This window comes from Zootoca vivipara, chromosome 8 (genome assembly GCF_963506605.1).
Source record: "Zootoca vivipara chromosome 8, rZooViv1.1, whole genome shotgun sequence".
NCBI classification, from domain to species: domain Eukaryota; kingdom Metazoa; phylum Chordata; class Lepidosauria; order Squamata; family Lacertidae; genus Zootoca; species Zootoca vivipara.
In genome coordinates, this window is record NC_083283.1 from 30218273 (window position 1) to 30239397 (window position 21125).

At 37.9% G+C, this 21125-nt stretch overlaps 1 protein-coding gene across 6 annotated transcripts in view; it reads right to left on the bottom strand.

The window, feature by feature from the left end:
* The window catches only part of ZFHX4 (zinc finger homeobox 4), a 172075-nt gene that overhangs the window by 27811 nt on the left and 123139 nt on the right, over positions 1–21125 (bottom strand). For 4 of the 6 annotated variants that reach the window (XM_035125412.2, XM_035125411.2, XM_035125407.2 and 1 more), the window contains exon 5: positions 5121–5243. The exons of the other annotated variants lie outside the window; for them this stretch is intronic. In XM_035125412.2, the coding sequence (XP_034981303.2) occupies positions 5121–5243 (123 nt within the window). The remainder of the gene's footprint in view (positions 1–5120; positions 5244–21125) is intronic. 6 annotated transcript variants of the gene reach the window in all.

Sequence of the window (21125 nt, forward strand, 5' to 3'; positions counted from 1 at the left end):
AAAAAAAGCCAATAGGTTTGTGAGACATGACTTGCCCTTGCAGAAGCCAGGCTGGTTCTGCTTCAGCAAGGCTTGTTATTCTATTTGTTATCTTATCCTTAACAATAATTTCCACCTGCTTTTCTGGGATCACAAATACGAATACAGTATACCAAAGCACCGACCTGCTACCTCCCCCACATTGGGATATCAAATACAGTACAGTGGTACCTTGGTTTGCATACATCTTGGTTTGCATAAATTTTGGATTACAAACACGTCAAACCCAGACGTGTGTGTCTCGGATTGCAACCTTTTTTTGGATTACAACCCATTTTCGGGGGATTACGAACAATATATTTTTTGGGAGGCCCCATTGGCAAAAGCGCGCCTTGCGTTACAACCTGTTTTGGTTTACAAATGGGCCTCCGGAACGGATTATGGTTGTAAACCAAGGTACCACTGTACTACTTTTAGAACTGATATTGATTCATACTATTGTTTAACCACAGTTTGTTTCCTTCTATATCCCTAAGTTGATAAGTGTTTACTTCTACAGGGTGATTCCCATAGTAGATGGCCTGTCAGTACATGTTTCATCATAATACATGCATCAGGAAACAAAGCTTCAGTTCCATTTCTGACATGTGTATTGGCAATAAAAATTACTTAAGTATAAGAATTAAATCTAAGAAAAACTAGATAAGCTTTTCTAGTACAGTACTGCACAAGAACACACTAGTGTTCTTTCAAGGTTTCAGCACCTTAGCAAGATAAATTTAGATCAGTACTTGCGTTCTCAAATGAGAGGTACCAGTACCTGTGCTATGAATACGATACACTCAGCCATGGAAACTTTTTGCCCACATTCCAGATTTGTTATGACTATTCAGTGATGCAGGAAAACCATTTCAAAATTATTATTTCAAATGTCTGAGGTTTGAGCTCTGCAAATTAAATTTCCAGAACTAAAGGCAGGTAGTTAAAGCCCCTGTTAAAATTAGAAAGGGGGGAGGAGGAAATGCCCTAGATAAATAACAAATATTTCTATACCTGATTGAAAGTGCTAGCTCTACTTTTTTTATCATGGAGCAAGAGACAGGGGCATCTGTGTCTGGAAAGAGTGGAAGGAGCAAGTACTTCTAGCTAGAAAAAATAGCTGTTACCTTTTCATTTCTTAAATGTTAGAAGTTAGATGCATAATATTAGCAACACTTCATATCCAAACAAAAATGCGTAAAAACAGATATAAAAGAGAACAAATTAACTGTATTTTAGCTGGGGTCACTGGAATGCTCTGCCTCTTAATCTATATCCATTAGAGCCAATGCAGTACACAGACTGGGTCTAACAAGTTTCCTGTGAAGGGAGTGAGCCAAAGTTAAACCTTTGCACAACTAGCAGTTGCCAAAACAGCAGCAGTTTAAAGGGGTATGGTCTGATTTACCTGACACTTGTACTATTCATTGAACTGACAATGCATTATTTAAGGAGGAGATTTGGAAAAGTACAAATAATGATTTTCTACATGTATATCACCTCTGCATCTTAAAGACAGTTGATAAGACAACTGCTGGTGGCTATTTGCATAGATCTAAATTACTGTGTATCAAACGCTTATGTCTGCTTTATGTCCCACATGTGGAAGCTACACCAAATGCCTCCATGTTATCATGTTTAATTAACATTGTGGGGCATAAATGCTAGTATTCGGCTTAATGTGACTATGCCCCATTTAAGTCAAAAATTCTGGATCAAAAAGCCACTTTATGCCCAAATGATGGGCACTTGCTTGCATTTCCTTCCCTGCCACTTTGCCCCACCCATTGAATATGTGAGAAAAGAAACCAGGATTCAGCACTATGGTTAAGGCTTCAAAACAAGCCAGGATATGGTTTAAAGCTGTCTTAACAATTTGGATGTTTTTAAAGCCAGAGTTCACACATTATGGAAATGTATGGTTAATTCCTGAATCCTGGTTCATTTTGCCACATGTGAAAGGTGAAGAAAAGGATCTGGAAAGGGGCAGTCTGCAGGTGCAACTTGTTTGACACTGAGCCAAGGGATTTGGTTTAGTTTCATGTGAGAATGCTGCCATTGTGATTCAGTTCCGTAGTGAAGAATGTGTCACATGAACATCAGCTGTTACCAAAAGTGCTGCACTGGGATGAGCAAAATCCATGTCATTGATTGATTCATGAGGTGACCAGAATATTATGCTGCACTGTATGGTCCATGCTCACATGAGGGTTTAATATATGAAGTGGGCCTCATATGGAACACAATGCTTGTGTATGATCATCCCTGTTACCTATTTTTCTATGACAAATTATTTCTCATCCTATGTCTAATATGACTAATTATCAAACACTTCTACATTTTTCCACAAGTACTGACACAGAAAACTGATCCATTTAAGTCCAAAGCAGGACTGAATTAAAAATAAGCATTTAAGGCTGCAGTCCTATGCATGCCTAGCAAAGAGCAAGTTCTACTTAATACAGTGGGTTTTATGAGTAAACGTGTATGAGAGAGCGCTGTAAAAGTAGAATAGTCAGGTGTAGGGATTCGTGAATTATTATTTTTTTAAAGCTATGAAAAAGGTTATGTTAATAAGTGTGGGAATTCTGTACATTGTGTGCACAAATAAAAAAAAGTACTAAAAAACCCTATAAGCATGCTGGTTCATTATTTATACTGAATTTGATTTAAAATGTATAATTTAGAACTTCTGACATATTAGTCAAATCCAAAATAATTCCAAATTTATAAAAGCTAGTACAGTAGTATTTCTAATTAGAGTAGAATTAAATGATAACTTTTATTACAATAAGGAAGGTGAATTTCCATTGTTTCTTGTGTTTACTACTTTATTAAACTGTGTTCCCCTTAGCCATGTCAGAAACATATTACATTTTCAATGCAAATGTATTAATCTGGGTAAATTCCATATTAATTCTTACACTACGTTGAGATGTAATTTGGATTATAATTAATCTAAAGTGGCACTAGATTTAAATGACAATATAAATGAGGCATCAGGAGGCTCTTGCCTTCTGAATGAATATTCAGCAAACATAGCTTGATTATTGGCAAGTCTCTTTTAGAAAGCCTCGGTTTGAGATAAGGAAGGCAAGGCAGAACAACAGTTTACAGAACTGTTTGGGTACTAAACATGTTAATCCTTCCTTTTCTAATAGATTTGATGCTAAAGAGTGGTGATAGTATTTTTCCGGGCTAACTTGTTAAAGCTGTGATTAACATATTGGTTTTTCTGGGACTTCTTTGGCAAGATTTTCAACACTTAATTCAGGAGAAGAAAGCCTAAATTAACATTCAATTATACATAAGCAGTTATGTGGTCATTATGCATAGTAGTTAGCTGTGCTGAGAATTAAGCCTTTTGAATGAATGCCTGATAATGTAGAATTAGTTTAGAGAGGTCTATCAAAGAATCCAAAATGTGAGATTGAGAATTTGAAATATGAATGATTTTCAAGCTAAAAGCATTTTACACTGTTTCTAGGTTGCCGTTCTTCAGCAAACACTCCAGCATTGGTTGGTCCTAATTAAACCTGGTCCATCCAAGAGTATAATTCTCATAGAATCTTAGAAATTTCCCCACACTCTTTCTACTGACAACCACCATTTTTGCCTATTAGCCCATTAACACCATGGCTTATTCTAAGTTCTGAGGTCTTTACAGTAGATAAACTAGGTGCATAAGATCTCTGAAAGATACTACAAGGCTTTTTTGATGAAGCACATGGAAAAAGTTTCACAAGTGGCTTTGCCTATTTTTTCCATGACTTCCGTGTGGACTTAGTAATGAGCTTGAGCAGAAAGTTCTTCTGTCCATTACCTCTCTCAGAGAATGTATTTCAAGAAAGGGATAAGCATACTTAAAAAGAAGCCTACAAACCATAGGGTCACTATAGACTTCAGTCCCTGGATTTCAAAAGCTAAATAAACTCAGTACAATGTAGGTTTCTCAATGGTAATAGAGACTGGCCACAACATTTTGAAAACCAAATGCAAAATGAGCTATTTTCCTTAAATAAATATGGCATAAAGACCCATCAGTATCTTCACTATGTTTTAAACAATATTTTAGGAGTACAGTACCTTAAGAAATATCGGCCAATTCAGTTTTTACTAAACTTGCATGTAAAATGGTATTTTCTGTATAACTAAACGTCTTTATGGTGAATACAAGCACTTTTATATGCTGCTGTCATTGGAATACAAGGGAAAGATATATGACTACCTGAAACTAATAGGCTTCAACCTGTTTCAGCACTTCTTCTGCTTCAATGAATCCAGCATAATGTAACTAGAAATAGCGTGCAGCAGAAGTAGCCAATGTAATATTCATTGTGACCATAGATTTCCATCTCATACATAAAAAGCATGGATGAAGTCACATATTTGCCAAATCAAACACAGAAAAAGCCTTGTGTATCCATGCCAGATGCTGGCCTTGGGTTTGTTTGTGCACAAGTAAATGTCATGACATAAGAGTTTTGTTTTCAAAGACAGTAGCTTTCATTACTGGGCTTTGTATATTCCCAGAGATCAATATTACCCAACTCATAATCCGTTTTCAATGATATTTCCTCTTTCTTAGGCTGAATCATCTGTAAACTTTTTCACTGGATTTTCTGTATTCCCCCTCCCCCCAATTGAATTCTAGATAAATGCCCAGGAAGAAGGAAGATTCCTGAATCTAAGAACAGGAGCTGGGGTGGGAGAAGAAGCATTCCTACATTCTTAGGGCTGCAAAAATTGAAAGCGGGGGAAATTTCCAAGTGGTATCTAATCCTACGCTTATGAAAAATTAATATGCCATCAGAGGAATCACAAGTACAGCTAAGATTAATGAAAGGGGCTTAAAAAATTACAAGCACACAAACTGATTTGATTAAAAAATAATCTCACTAGTCGTCCTGTAATATTCTTCAACTTATCCGCATCTATCCTGTCAGATGGTTATGATTAAAAATAGGTCAATGGAAGGCTACTGATAGAAATCACATGCAAAATACACATGCAGTAGATAATAACAGGAATGTCCAGACGGTTTTAAAAGAAAGACTATTTAATAAGATTTTTTAAAGAGTGACAAAATTCTAGCATCTTACCAGAGTCTTTACTAGATTTTTTGCCTTCACTATTATTTCTCTCTTTCTCACACGTGTCTTTATCATCAGCAACAGACACTGATGAGCTTTTAGCAGACCCTTCTGCATCTTCAACTTGTTCTTCTGCGAATGAGCACAAAAAATTAAAAGAAGCTAACTTAGGGACCATTCAACATTAATTGTAAACATGTTCTTTAATTAGATCTGCACTAAATTTATATATTTATCTCAGAAAGGAATAAGTGAAAAGAATAGCACCTTAAAAGAGATCCGGTATTAATGATTAATCATTTGCAAAATTTCAGAATCAGTCCAGAAATTGCAAACATTTCTTTATCAGAACACACAGCTCTAGCCAGTGTGACAAATCAGCTGTTTCATATTTGCTATTCACTGGCTGTAAGTGATTTGTCTCAATACAAACATAAACGTACACACGTCGGGTCTGAACAAAGAAGGCACATGCAGCAATATATCTGAAAGCAAAGGAAAGCTTTCAAAAATAAAATAAATCCTATTAGAATCTGTACATCCTGCTAATTGCAATATGTAAGTGCTGTGTTGGATCTAAACATTGAGAACTCTCAGTTTTCATCTCCAGGAGGAGCTATTCAGGGCAAATGACACAACTTGGTATATTGCTTCTAAGGAAGCAGCATTACCCACACCTCACTTACATGTTCACACCAGCTAGATTACATGAAAATCTTCACAGTAACTCAACCCAATTTAATTATTCTGTAAATCTTAGCTATGCTGCTACTAGTGGATTAATCTGTTTATGCAGTTAGCTTCTATGCTGGGGCCATGTAGCACTAATCCGTGAAAGGCCTACTGTTCCTTTTCATCTTGTGATCATTTGTCTCTGACTGTGCTGATGTCACATTTTAATGAATTTTAGAAATCTGAGTAATACCAGATAACCAGACTTGCAACTCCCTACAGCACAGCATGCTGTTTTCATTGCAATACAAACAAAAAAGAAAGAAAGTCATATTTTGCAGTTCAGGTAGGAATTATACAAATTAGGAGGGGAAGGTAAAATGGGATTCAAAACACCAGGCTGCTCAATTTCATAAAATCTTTAATGACCATATAAATTAACCCTGGAAAGGCAAAAGGTCACAGACATACATTTGCATACACTCCTCTCTTCACTTTTGATAAGCAGAGCTTTTATGCAGGGAACATGATACAATTAACCCTTCAGGAACCGTACAAAATGCAGCTACCGACATTTTAAGTGTCAAGCATTAACTGAAAATTACACACTGCATAAAATTTTCATTGTAAATGCTATAGTGATTGAAAGGGGAAATCGTGGCCCCTTCCGCACCCCATGTTTTATTAATAACATTCTGACAGCAGAATGAAATATCCTCTGTCATATGGAGCAGCTGAGCACAGAAAAATTGCTACTTAGTGCCTTACTTGCCAACTCTGCAGTGGAGCTGCATGCACGGGTAAACAATTGGAATCAGCAATGCCGAACTATTAAAAAAACACATTTCATTTTTTTAAAAAATGTTTACTACAACTTTTAATTTTAAAAGGATTGAATGTTTTGCATTGATTTTGTTTGTATATACAAAGAAATGTTAGCAAATTAGATATCAATGACTACTTCATTCAAGTGTATTTGAAAGGGCGGAGGCAATCCTCATTTTTTTTAAAAAAAATATTGATGCAGAATGACCAGCACATATGGAATAAACAATTCTCACTGCCTTAGCCTGCTTTCTTCTTCCCCTCTCTCAGTGGTATTACTAATCAAACACTGTAGGCTCCCTGGTCACAGTAGGAAGCAAGACTATGTTTGTTAAGGGTGATGGGGGAGCACAGTTTGGGATGCTGTAAGCCTGTGATCGTGACTAGATTGGGTTGTATTAATGCCAAGTACACAGACACACACACTCACACCATGCATCTAGTCAGAACCTATGGGCTAATACAGCCTCTGGCACTTTCATTTTGACTCGAGCTCTGGAATGGACGTGTTTTCTCCTCCTCCTAGATTTACCAGTCCATTCCCTTTGGGCAGGAAAATGAAGTGTCAGAGTGATACTGAGTGTCCTTATCTTGAGGGGGCATAAAATTGTAAAGGCTGTCATGGTAATCATTAATAAAACAGAGAGAAGGAGAGAGAGAGGGGGGAGAGAGAGAGAGGGAGATGGGCAAAGAGAAAATCATAAAGGTACTAAAAGAATAGCCAAAGTATCATCATCTGGGTCTCATCAGACAATTTTTGCAGGGTGCTCTTTTTCTGGTATGTGTTTTAAGTATGAGAGAAATTCCCAGACATGTTCTCCTATACATCATCATGGTGTCTGACCTCTGCCTGACCCTGGCAACAGTTTGAGAAATCTAAATGTGAACAAAGACTCTGTGTCAGCAGCAGGGAGAGATTGTGGGGTAGACTTTCCTCCATCAACTTAATCGCAAACAGCAGTTTTTAGGCCATAACTTTACAGGGCTCCACCAAGCCACAAACACATAACCTTTGGAGGTGAAACTGCCCTCTACCCCTCCTCCCTTCTGTGATTTTTCTCAGTCCTCTGGTACTTCCTTTGATGTAGCAAGGCAATTAGATCTAATGTTCAAGTACTGCAAGCCTGTTTTATGGTTTCGAAGGTGAGAGCTGTTTATTACAGGTAGGCTCCCGGGGGCCGTAAAAGCTTTGCAAATTTTAATCATGCAAAAAACTAATCAAATGTAACTTATACACACCATAAAAATTAATATCATTATTATGCACTATTTAAATTGGTTGTCTTGGCTTTTCAATGGCAGACACATTAAGAAAAATATTTGGCATTCATATCAGAAATATGTCTGGCTTTCCTTTCGGAAACCTATTTCAGAGACAGAAATGACAGTGGAGCTGCTTTTACTGTCTTCAAAAAAGTGGCAAAGGGCTGCTGATTTCTTGCAATGTTACACTGTTGCAAATGTCTTTATGAACTACAGGAAAACGAAACGGCCACACATACAAGCATATTAAGATTCTGAGAAGTAAAAATATAGACTAATTCCTATAATTCTTATGGGATTTCCAAAACAAAAAGTAACGTCAGACACTTCATAGCATCAGCACTTCAGCAACTTGTACTCACTGCTTCAAAGCATATTGTTCGATCGTAATGTCGTATTTTAATCAACAAAGATATCTGGGGGAAGTGTGCGTGTATAAGTTCACACCACTATAGCTACTAAAAGATCTATGAGTGTGTTTAGATATGAACAAGTCCTTGTGGTCTGTTTTAAATTTACAAGAGTTCTACCTATATACGCTTACATATGTAAGCTTTGAAAATAAGTAGAACATGGAATTCAGTCATATTTCAATAGCTAACATAACACTCACCATTGCAACATGATATTTTATTCTCACCTGGTTTTGTTTTATCTAAATACTAAAATGCCTTTGAAGTCAAGTCCAAGTTTAACCACTGTCAGCCTTTTCTTTCCTGAAAACTGTTTTGAAGTACGCACAGTATTAAAAGCCGCACAGTTTGGAATGCTTATCATTAAAACTGGGCAAAACAAAAATTACCAACCGAAATATACATTTACTTATTATGTTTACACATTTAATACATGGGAAATGCCTATTTCAGAGACCAGTTCTTTCCATGTAATACTATGCTTCCAAGTTAGAGAGGCCCGTCTTAAAGATACTTGCCCATTTCTGCCACCACGAGTGGTGGGGAAGGATACAAATGGCAGAAAACATAGACCACCTGGAGAACTACTGTATTCTACACCAGCGTTTCTCAACCGCTGTTCCGCGACACACTAGTGTGCCGCGAGACGCTGGCTGGTGTGCCGCGACGTGCGGCAACGAGAAGGGCGATTTGCATTGTCACGTGCCTGGCGGCTGCCAATAAACAGCGCTAACCCGCAGGAAAGCAATATTTCTCCTCCTTTTTCCCAAAGCTCAGTGCAAACGAGCCTGGCGACCGCCAATACACAGCACTGACCCGCCGGAAAGCAATATTTGGCAAGTGTTTCTTACAGTCATAATTATAATATAGGGCGGCACAGAGTTAAATTTTTTAACTTTTTTAATGGTGGTGTGCCTCGTGATTTTTTCACGGAACAAGTGTGCCGTGGCCCAAAAAAGGTTGAGAAACACTGTTCTACACAATCAAGGCAGCAAGAGCAGGGATTTTGCCAGGAAGCCTGAACCTGCAGGGAAGCTTCCTAACAGAACTTGGATGGCAGGAGCTGAGTTTTCCCCAAGGACCTGTTGTCCCAGAGGCGCTCAGGTAGCAACTAAAGGACTTCATAGTGGAGCTGGCTGCTTCGGCTGCTTCTGGATCAGTAGGGCCCTGATTTGAGTCATTACACAGTGCCTACCTGTTTCCTCTGAGTAAGCCTTGCAAAACGGAGGCCTTGGTCAACAGAAAAGGGGCTGCAACAACACCACTTCTTTCCTTTAATGCACCTCCATCACTGTCACTGTGTAGCCTCCATGGATAGGGTGTCATCTGGGGGCGCTGGGTGTTCCTCGCCCTGTGGGGTAAGCTTCTGTGCCTACTCTTCAGATGTTTCATAGGGTCTGGAGTATGTGGGCACAGATGGGTCCTCCTAACGCCACTAGTACACCCTTGTGATATCTGTAACGGCCTACAATATTAAATGTGTCACTTTAGAAGTCCTTCGGTGTTCAAAGCTCTTCCTATATTTTACCTCAATAATGTTTACAACAACTCTAGATAGTAATCAGTATTATTGCCCCCATGTTGCCATTGGATAGGCTGAAGATAAAGTAGGTAATAATAATAATAATAATAATAATAATAATAATAATAATAGTGGGATGTCTACGGACACAAAGAGAATGGCCAAGGTGAGATACAAATCAGGGACTTCCTGGCTCGCTATACCAGCTCTTACTGAAAGAAGACTTTCTTAATAAGAAAAGCTGGACAGTAAATTAGTGTCAATTATTTAATGAATATTACTACAGATGCCAGGCCTGAAGGAAGAAAGGAAGAGATTGTCTTGAACCAAAAACATCATTGGAAAAGGTCCTTGAGAATAAAACACCTGCTTGCCTTTTGAAAGACTGCACTGTACCCTAGAATATGACCTAAGCATTTATTTACTAGAGTACAGTTCTCCAGATATATGGCAGCTTCTGATATCGCAAGTACAGGTGTGTGTGTGTGCGCGCATACACATACATATGCACACACATGAGAGAGAGAGGGAGGGAGAGGGAGAGGTAACCATTCATGAAGAATTGTAGGTGATAGCAAACAAAGATCCTGTAGTGTGATAAAAACCCAATATTCTGATTAAATCCCCACATGAAGGAGCTTAACTTTTTGAAGATCCTTTCCCTCTGACCTCATTTTTGACAATCTCTCTTACACCCACCCATTGCCCTGTCCTCATCTGTATTGGAATTTTTAAAATATGTTTGAAGATGTTATTGTTTTATCACTTGCTGCTTGCCATCATCAGCATATAAATATAATAAATGGTCACTAACAGTTGTGTGCCACTTAGAACAACACTTCACTTATCTGATGAAGCAGGCTCTAATCCATGAAAGTTTATGATATTTAAAAACCTGCTCTCGTATTTAAGGTACCACAATACTGTACTGTTTTGGCTGCCACAGACTAACACATCTACTTCTCTGAAAATACTTTTGAGAATCTCTAAACTGAAGTTTTGAAAAGCTGAAGCCCCACATTCCATCACAATGTTTAAATATCCCAGCAATACATGATTAAAGATCATGTTATATTAGCCTCCCAGGTGTAGTATCTTTATAGCAGTGAAGATATTTGTGCTGGGGGTGATAGCACATACAGACCTCGGTGAACATGCTCAGTAATTGATCTGGAATCTTGGACACAAGAGGTGACAAATCATGCTTGTAATTTTAGCTCCTAGGTGTGCAATGGACAGATTTAGTTCCAAACCTATGGTGCAAAAATTTATTTTATAAATTTTATAAGTGATTACATATAAGTGAATGGTTGATACTTATTACAATGGAGAAATTAAAGAGCTATTGTTGAGGGCAGCAATGTGAAGTGAGCAAAATCTGCTCTTTACCCCCAAACTGGATCATCCAGCTACCATTACTGTATTATCAAGAAGCAATATTCCTGCTCTCCTGCTAATAGTAGTTACAGGACGCATGGATATTTCACACGCTTACCACCAACTCAACTGGATAGGGGGAAAACAGGTTCGCTCACCCAATCAAACCTGAGAGGAGTCTTTAGATTGGTATCAGGGAGGCATTCCTTGCCTTTATGAGTCTTGTGGTCAGGTTGAGCAAGAAGCAGAATCAAGCCCATTTTTACGCTTGTTTGGGAAGCAAGGGTGACAATAAAAAAAGATTGTGGAAACAATTAGACCTCTGAATCACTTTTTTAAAAAGAATTAAGCAGTCTTTACCCAATTTGACAGTAAAAGGGTCAAGCAGCCAAACTAACTAAAACTGAGAAATTCGAAAGCTTCTTTTTTTGAAATGAAACCAGCAGATTTTGACAGCTGCCTATTATAGCCTCATTTTCGTATTGCTCAACATCTGCACAACATGAGAAGCCAACCCCTTTCTCAAAGAATCCCTACTCTGTTGTGTAACAGACCTAACAGATCCCTCCTGTTCTAACCATCCCCACCTCTTCATCATCCTCATTCTTTTCACTTCAACCTACCCTTATTGTACAGAAAATTCCAAACATTTCCTCATTTTCCCCATATCTTATTTCTATGGATCTATGGTTGAAGGATGGTATATAAATTTAACTCATAAAATAAATAAAATGTCATGTAATGAGCTCAGTAGTATCAAGGAAATGACTAAAAGGAACAACACAACAGAAGATCCCCATTTCCTCTCCATCTACTAAGGCCAATGGATTCAGGAAGATATTCTTCTGTTTCATGCTAAGATATTCTTCTGTTTCATGCTGCCTATCAAGCAACTACAACAGAATTCAAGATTTTATAATGTTTAATTGTAAATGTGCTGGTTTGCTCAACATGTAAGCCTCTAACCACTCAGTGAGCCTAGACTTCATTCTATTTTATATTATTGGTCTAATAGTAACAAAAACGTATAAAAACCATATAAAAATCAAAGTGAATTTTGATTATTACAGTTTTAAATTTTGATTACTAGGCCAATATAAATTCAATGTTTTTGCCTGGCACCTAAAAACAGACAGCACCTGGTATGCTTCCCTGGGGAGTGCATTCTGTAAGTGGAGAGCCACTACTGGAAAGGCCTGTTCTCATGTCGCCTACTCTGCACCTCCCTTGGAGATGACACATGGAGAAAAGCATCAGATAATGAATGATGTGTCTGGGTTGGGTCATATGAGGAGAAGCTGTTCTTGAGGTACTGGGGTCTTGAGCCATGTAAGACTTTATAGATAAAAACTCTGAACTGAGCCTGGACACTAATCAGTAGCTAGTGGAGTTCTGTCAAGATTGGAGTTATATGCTCACACCATCTTGCTCCGGTCAGCAATCTGGGGCAAGATGGTCTGAGAATATAAACAACTAAATTAAGATGGGCAAGTAAGCACTGAGCAGTAATGAGTCTATGCCAAGGAAGAGAGGGAGAAAGTGATTAATAGCTGATGGATAAACAACGACAGGAAATGAATTCCACTCCATATGGGCGATGAACATGTTTGACTTCTAAAATGTTAAACTGACAAAGTGCAACTAAGTGAAGGAGATGTAACATCCATTTGTCTTAAAATATCTGTACACACATTTTAAGCGTCTGTCATTTGCCTCTCTCACCCTGATTTCTACTGTAATGGGGAGCTTAACTGTCATACGGCTCTTCTTACACATGGCACTGTAACCAAAATATGACGGTCCTTGGAAACAGACTTACAATTTAATAATTTACTATTGCCCACCATAGACAATAACACTTCCCTCTCACATGTCTTGGGGAGTAGGCATGTACTTGCTACAAACAGCCTTCCAATCTAAAACAGCTACTCACCATTCACAACAGGCCATACAACAGAAATATGGAAACAGGCCTGTCCTTGTGGCAGACCAGATGTTTACGCTGTTCCTATGTCTATTCTGGCAACAGGATCTATCTATCACTTAATCAACAAAAGTCTCTAAGCAGTTTACCTAAAACACTGTAATTACATAGAAATAATGTCATCCACAACACCAGGGGTTAATTCACCTGCTCATCTTCCACAATGTGATATATACCATCATCTGCTAGCAATATCCCTCTGTGTTCTACACAGCAGAAACAGACTAGTTTATACACAAAATATTAAATGAACGCAAATCTGACACCAGAAATTTCAATATTAAAAAAGCCAATGGGAAAACATTTCAGCCGCCCAGGGCAATCTGTAAGTGACCTCAGGGTGGCCATCCTAGAGCAAAGGAACTTCAAAAAGACACTGCAATATGAAACCACTGAATTACAAGACATCAAGTGCTTCAATGCTGTCACATGTAGACTGAAAGAAGACAAACGAATTTAGCGCATTATACATGTAAATTTGCTTGCCACTGCCAACCCTTGACATCAATAAAATATTATAGCAAAATATCATCCAATTAAGAGCTAATCTTTATTAAATCAACACAAGAAAAAATGCTGAAAACCAGAACTAGTGTGAAAATATATATTTACCTTTAGTATCTTTTCCTGTATCACCTACAGCTGAATGTTTTAAGTTTAATATGCATTTCAGCTTCACATCTGAACCAAATTTGCTACACAAAATCATACATTTGAAAGGTACCTCAAAGGTCCTCCAATCTCCAATTCCCTGTTTGTGCAGAAAAAACTTTTGTGTTACACACTGTGGATTTCAGCAGTGGATTTTAAATCTTACTCAAACTGTGGATTTTAAATCTTACTCAAATGAAGAAAACAAGGAAAAGCACAAAGTCTGGTAAACCAAATACAGTACAAATTTAAAATAAGCCAAGCAAAGATGCAATTTGAAGAACAAATTTCTATGTAGAAGCATAAATTGTGAGACCATAGACAAAAAGGTAAATAAGAATGGCTAAATAAAGTCAGAGAAATTGAGGGCGGGGAGAGCTAAATAAATTACTTTTATCAGTCTTCGGTACAAAAGCTTGGAGGAAAATATCATCTGAATTTATTGGGTGTTGGTGGTCATACACCTTTAAGGCTCATTCAGAAACTTCAGTCATTTTTAGTTCAGAAAAAAGGCTACTAAGGGAAATGAGACAGATGATTACACAATTTTGAATAACATGAACAGAATAGACACAATACGTTTTGTGTCAAAATACCAAAATCTGGACTTGTCCAATAAAATTAAGTTTAGGTAAAGGATAAACAAAACAACGAACAAAGCAGAATTTATTTACACTGGGAATATAGCTCAGTCGGTAGAGCATGAGACTCTTAATCTCAGGGTTGTGGGTTCAAGCCCCATTTTGGGCAAAAGATTCCCTGCACTGCAGGGGCTGAACTAGATGACACTCATGGTCCCTTCCAGCTCTACATTTTTATGATTATACAGTTGCTGTGACAGGCAAATCTAGATGGCTTTTCTAAAAAGAAGTATTAAACAAAACTGATGGTAACTATACCATCAACTATGAACTATGAACTGAACTTATATGTTCCATCCCATTATTTCTCAAATCACCAGATGTTAGCAACAGTGATGGTACATATCTAATAGAGGCATAGCTATCCCTGTCATGCCTTGCTTGGCCATTTTCTTGGGGTGAGATGGAGATGGAGACGAAATGTGGGACCAAGGGAACCTGACACTCGAGGAAAAATTCTGGGCTTTGGTCTGATCTAGCAAAATACTTCTTATATACTTAAAAATGGGGAACTACTATAAGCTGCTTTTCTGCCTCACAATTTCACTTGAAAGGCAGAATTATGAGTGAAGCAAACAGTTTAAAAATAGCATACAAATTAGGGGGAAATCAGTACAGATTTGATTTGAAAAGCAATGGCACAGAAATGCTTTACTGGTTGCTAAATATTTTATGACTAAAATTTTAGCAATCTTGCTTGTACCCAAAATATGAGTGCATGCTTTTTAAGCTGTCAAAAATCTTCATTAGAGCCTTCTTTGGTGTCGGAACATATATAAACAGGCAGAAATGTGTCAGATCACTCTCACATTACTTACACTTGTGAGCTAAGGAAATAAGTATATGTCTAAGTTGCCTCAAATGGCAAGACTACACGTTAAGCTTTAAAGTTTAGGTTGCCTTGTCTTCTGAGGACGCAGAGTGGTAGATGAGGCAAGACACTTTTCAAACCAGATCCCTTCAGGGTACCCTGCAGCTGTAGTCCTAGCCTGAAGCAAGGAAAGAGTTGGGACCTCAAAACGGCACTTTAAAAAATACCGATCCCTTAGTTGGACCTAGGCCAAAGCCAGACGATACAGCACTTGATGAAAGCACATAGAGGTTGTGTATTCAAAGTATGTTGTAATTTTGTGCTGCCTCGGGATACTTGAACCATGCCTCGCTGACTCTCATTCTGACACCTAGTGATCTTGCAGGCATTACAACTGAGCCAGTGTGAATCTTCCTACATAAACTGTTCAAGCTTGTCTAATGTAACATCTTTTCTCCTGGCAATTGACAATAGAATACCTGTGGCCTTGCTCCTGAACAACTATTAGGCTATATTTGCTGTTTGCCCAGCCGTATGTGCCTGTGAATAGCAGATCAACCTCTCCTAGTGCACTTCCCTAAGAAAGCATCCCTATCTTTTTCAAAATGCACCCTGTGTATTCATCAGGTAAGGAAGCTAACACTGCTTTCCATATAACAGACTGTGAACTTGATGGTATGCAGAGAAGGGAATCCATTTCTCATTGCATCCTTTGGGAAATGTATGCCAGAAGAAATATAATAAAGGTATATGAAAAAGGTTTCTTTGGGGATTTTATCAGATAACAATTATACCAGATCTGTCAAAGACAAACACACATACTAATCCAAGATTATTTTTCTTAGTGTGGAATATTTTGTCTATAAGCAAATAATCAATGTGATGTTTCTTTAACTAGCTACAAGGAAAATAAATAACTTCAATGGATAACATGGGAGAATGCTACCAAATATGAGCTTCAGGATGTTTCAGTTCTGTAGTCTCTCATTTCAGTAAATTTGAAGAAGGCCCATCATACTATTACTCCTGCAGTGTCAAGACATACATCAATAAATTGCAAATAACTAAATTTAAGAAAAAGTAGATTATAGTTATAAAAAGTAATAAACAATTTCTAGCACTCCAACAAAACACTAAATTAAAAGCAGGACTGATTCGATGCATATATATTATTTACACTTCAAATATTATGGAAGAAAAAAGACACAAGAATCATGGCTGTAATAACTATGAAGATGCAGTTGCCAAACTAACAAAAACTATCCACAAGTCGATTCAGAAAAAAAGTAACTCAGACTATGCATGCACCATACATTTAAAGCCCTCCCCCCCAAGAATCTTGGAGTTTGTTAAGGGTGCTCTGTGCTGTGGGGGACTCTTTACAGTTCCCAGGATTAATTTTTGGAAGGAGGGAAGGAGGGAGAATGTGCTTTAAATGCATTGTGTATGTACATAGCTTCCCTATAATTTGAAGTTTATTTTGTCATACACGCAACATATGGCTTACTCATGAAAAGTGATGAATTTGTTCCAACAAAACACACACACACACACACACACACACACACACACACACATTTTATTTGACGTATAACTCAAGAATGTTACTGTATTGCAAGGAACTCCCAGGTTAGAAGTGTGATACTAAATGTGACTCAGGTATCTAAGTACCATATGACTATGAAGGTTTCTGATTTGAGAGTTGTGTTTAAAGCACCATCTGCTTCTCAATTGTTCTTACAATATTTTAGGTCCTTTTTTACTTAAACAAATCCTAACAATAAAGGTCGGTCAGCAAATATAGCCTTACAAGGTCCGGTAGTAATCTGATTATGTGGAATGCAACCAAATAATAAAAAACACCACAACTTATATTCCCCAAACGGTGAATTATGTCAGATAGAAAAATGCATTAGCTTAGCCACCTTATACCTATAATGCTATTTCACTGAATTCTTTATGAAAACTGAATATATGGCTCAAGTTATTGTTACTTAAACTCCCTAAATGAAATAAAGAAAGAAATGAACAATTTAGGGTTGTGAAATCAGCCAGTATAAAATTATTTAGTTCACAGCTACAGCTACCATGGTCAAATAACTTAACCCTAAAAGAAAAAACAGTGTTTCTTAAATGTAGCTTGTCTAAAGCTAAACCTGCTTGGGGGGTGGGAGTTAGAAGGAGCTTATCAAGAATTCATAAGAGATCTTTCTGAAAATGGCAGAAACCAGTCCTTGATTACACAATCTGGCATAATCATGGAGTTCTTTCTCCTGTATTCCTACTGTAATACACAAATTACATGACTATCTTTTATCTGTGATATTCTTCATAAATGCCAAGGCATTAATTTGTATGGTGCTTAAGGAAGTATACTTGTTTCCTTTTCATCCCCAGCTTGAATTCAAATCACCTTCATGTGCAGCGCTTTGCCTGCAAGAGAAGTGTTTTACCTACGGGTCATCTGACATCATTGTGACTGACAGATGGGTAACACTGTCCACCTGAGGGGGTAGACGAGGCCAGGATCCAACCTGCCAGCCACATCCTATTCCTCACCCCCTGCTATAAGAAATGAGAGACTGGAAAGAGACAGATTATATAGCAGAATTTCCTGCAATAGTTGGATCCTTCTTTACAAAGTATGCAGTTCACATCCAGTTGTGGTTACCAGCCAAATTTTCATTTACATTCATGGGTTTGGATGATACCCCATTGTTCAGAAGCGCCAATTGACTGTTTCCCAATTCATTGTTCAGTAGCACCAATAAACATGTGGAGATCCAAGTAAGAGTCTGGTGTTGAAAGCATGGAAGCAGTGACTGTATGGTGGTTGAACTGACCAGGATCTTCCATGGTAGAGATTTGAGAGAGGTTGTATGCCTTCACCGGGCTTTATTCCTCCTCATCACTTAGCAGAATAATAGTAAAAAAATTAAAAATTAGAAATTTAATCTGAATAAATTATCACTAATACTTTAGAATTTGGATTACTCTCATGAAGAACATTTTTTTAAAGTATAGCATATAAACAACCTCGCTAATATATGTCTATGTATCAGTAAAGAAGGTGAGAAATCAATTGCATTTTATGGAGCAGGGTCCACCCACAACCAAAGTATATTGTTTCTTCCCAAACTTGCAATAACAAAACACTCTCTCTCTCTCTCTCTCTCTCTCTCTCTCTCTCTCTCTCTCTCTCTCTCTCTCTCTCTCACACACACACACACACACACACGCACACACACACCATTAAGAAAATTTTTCTTCAGGGTTAGAAAAAAATGTCATGTGCAGTACCAGCTTTAAATGGATGATTTCTTCTAGCTTATCCCAGAATGGCATTGACTTGACAAATGTGGGAAAGTCCACAGCTGTGAGATGGGGGCTTAGGTTGTGGGCTCTTGGTCAATTGAAAGGTTGCATTAAATGTAAATTATAGGTCTGTTACTTAGATATATACCCTTCTCAACCGGGTGAAAGGCAAACAGGTCTTGCCACTAATTCACAGATGAACTTGCTGGCAAAAGCAAGTGAAGAGGCAAGCAATTATAACCTTCATCTCGGATGAAAAGGTATTTAATATAAAAAAACTATGCCAAATATGTTCTGTTTTCTTTTTTATATGAAAAACTTTCTGCTTTCTCCTTTTCATACTGCAAAACTGGCAATAACAATGGCCTTTTATTAAGGATTTATTGAAACAAATCCTGGCATTTTCACTGTTTTTCTTTTCCTTCTAATATTTACAGCTTATTATTAACACCAACATCACATTTCATCTGCACAAATGCCGAAGGGTAAAAAAAAGTCACACACACCCCTTCTAATGTGACCTGTAGTTAGACAGAAAACAGTTTTCCCAGTCACCGCTTGGCTTCCTGTCTGTGACCTCTGAAAAGCATTGGAGGCCAGGGTTAATGGCCTTTCCAATCTCTGTGATAAGAATTCATTTTGTTCTATTACCAGCAGTTATCTCAGGAGCCTGCTGCATCACTTCAGCAGGGTTCAATCAATGAGAGGACCTAATGAAGTAACCAGCTGTAGCTCTATTTCACCTGGTCAACTCTATCAGACAAATAAGATCTATCAGTCACACAACTTGAAGCCAATCCTAGAAGCATCGTCTCCACAAGCTGAACCTGTATGCATATGAACTAATGATATCTCACCATTTTTAAAAAATCTTCGCTTTTAACGCATTTATTCAAAGGCACAAAATGGAATAAAAAAGACTGAGAAATGTTGCGTTAAGAGAACAGTAACAGGATTAACAACGTCAAGAGTCGCAGAATGTACTAAAATGTTTCTGATTACGTAATAGAAAAACTTTACTGCCTTCGAGTCTAGAATGCAGGGCTAGAAACTTTATACATTTTCTTAATCTCTCATAGAGGAAAATGTGTTTCTGCAAATATAAAGCACTGTGCATTCTTCCTTAAGCCCTTCAGTGTTATTAAAAGCTGCACACAGAAACTCCATGTGTACATGGAGGTGTTTGCTTTAAAACTACAAGGCTGGACTGGAGCACCACAACTAACGGCTTGAGATAACCCCAACATTGGAAGAAGTACAAGAAATCTTTTGAACCCTCCATCAACAGCCTAATAAGGGTCGGGTATTCTTAATGAGCACCTAATGCTGACTGGTTGGTGGGGAATGGAAAAGTGTGGGGAGAGTAATGGGTGGAATATCATAGAAGCGGGCATGGCTGGCTGGCTGGCTGGCTGGAACCCTGAACAGGATCACTGCAATAGCAAACTCAAGTGACTGAAGTGAAACAGGTCGACCCAAGGAAGTAACTTCTACATATTTGGGGTACACCCTGTGTATACATCACTTCAGAAATAAAGGGAAATGGAAGGCTAGGGGAAGAAAGAAAATTGGATCGCGAATGCACCTAACACAGGTGTAGAGAACCTGTGATCCTCCAGATGCTGTTGAACTACAACTCCCACCATCCTTGAACATTCGCTGTGCTGGCTAGAGCCTATGGGAGTTGTGGGTCCAGCAACATCTTTAGGGACAAATATGCCCTAACAGCTTACAATGAGCATTCTGCAGGGGGGTATTACGTTTGGGGGGTTATACTTTGCAAGGTTAATATACCAGTCGTACTGGTATTTTAATATGTGCTGAAGCAAAATAATTGCCTGTGATCATCTATTAGTCAAGTGCAAGACAATCAAAATATTTTGCTTCACCACATATTAAGTTACCAGTACTACCACTATTATAAATAGTAATAAATACGATTTATTAATCAATCACATTCTACATGTATCTCAAGGTGATTTACAATCATACACTGTAAATATAAAATATAAAAGCATACACTGAAACACTGATGGTAGTAATTTGCTACAATTAGTTGTACCCAGCATATTTCAATGGAAAATAGATTTTAAAAAATTCCTTCCAATAGCACCTTGGCCTACCTACCTGCAACTAAAAATATATTGTTTTATCTCTAAGAATGTAGTGATTTTATTCTAGATTTAATTTAATTATAGATTTAATTACAAACATTTCTACAAATAAACAAAAATAAAACACCAATACAGTCAACCACTATTTCATGCGGGGGTTCCGTTCCTGGTCCCCACATACCCCCCACTCTGCCCCCCCCATTCCATCCTTTTAGTGACATGTTTGGTGACATTTCCAGTAACTTCTGGGTTCGGTACCATACACACTTGCATGTCTTTCGGACACATGTTAATGGGTTGTTGCCTGTTCATACAATCTACATGGCCTATTTAATGACAAGTTCTAATGTGCCGCAATATTATATTAATAGTATCCACTTTAGCCTGATGCTGTATCACAAAAATACTATGGAAAGAAAAACAAGA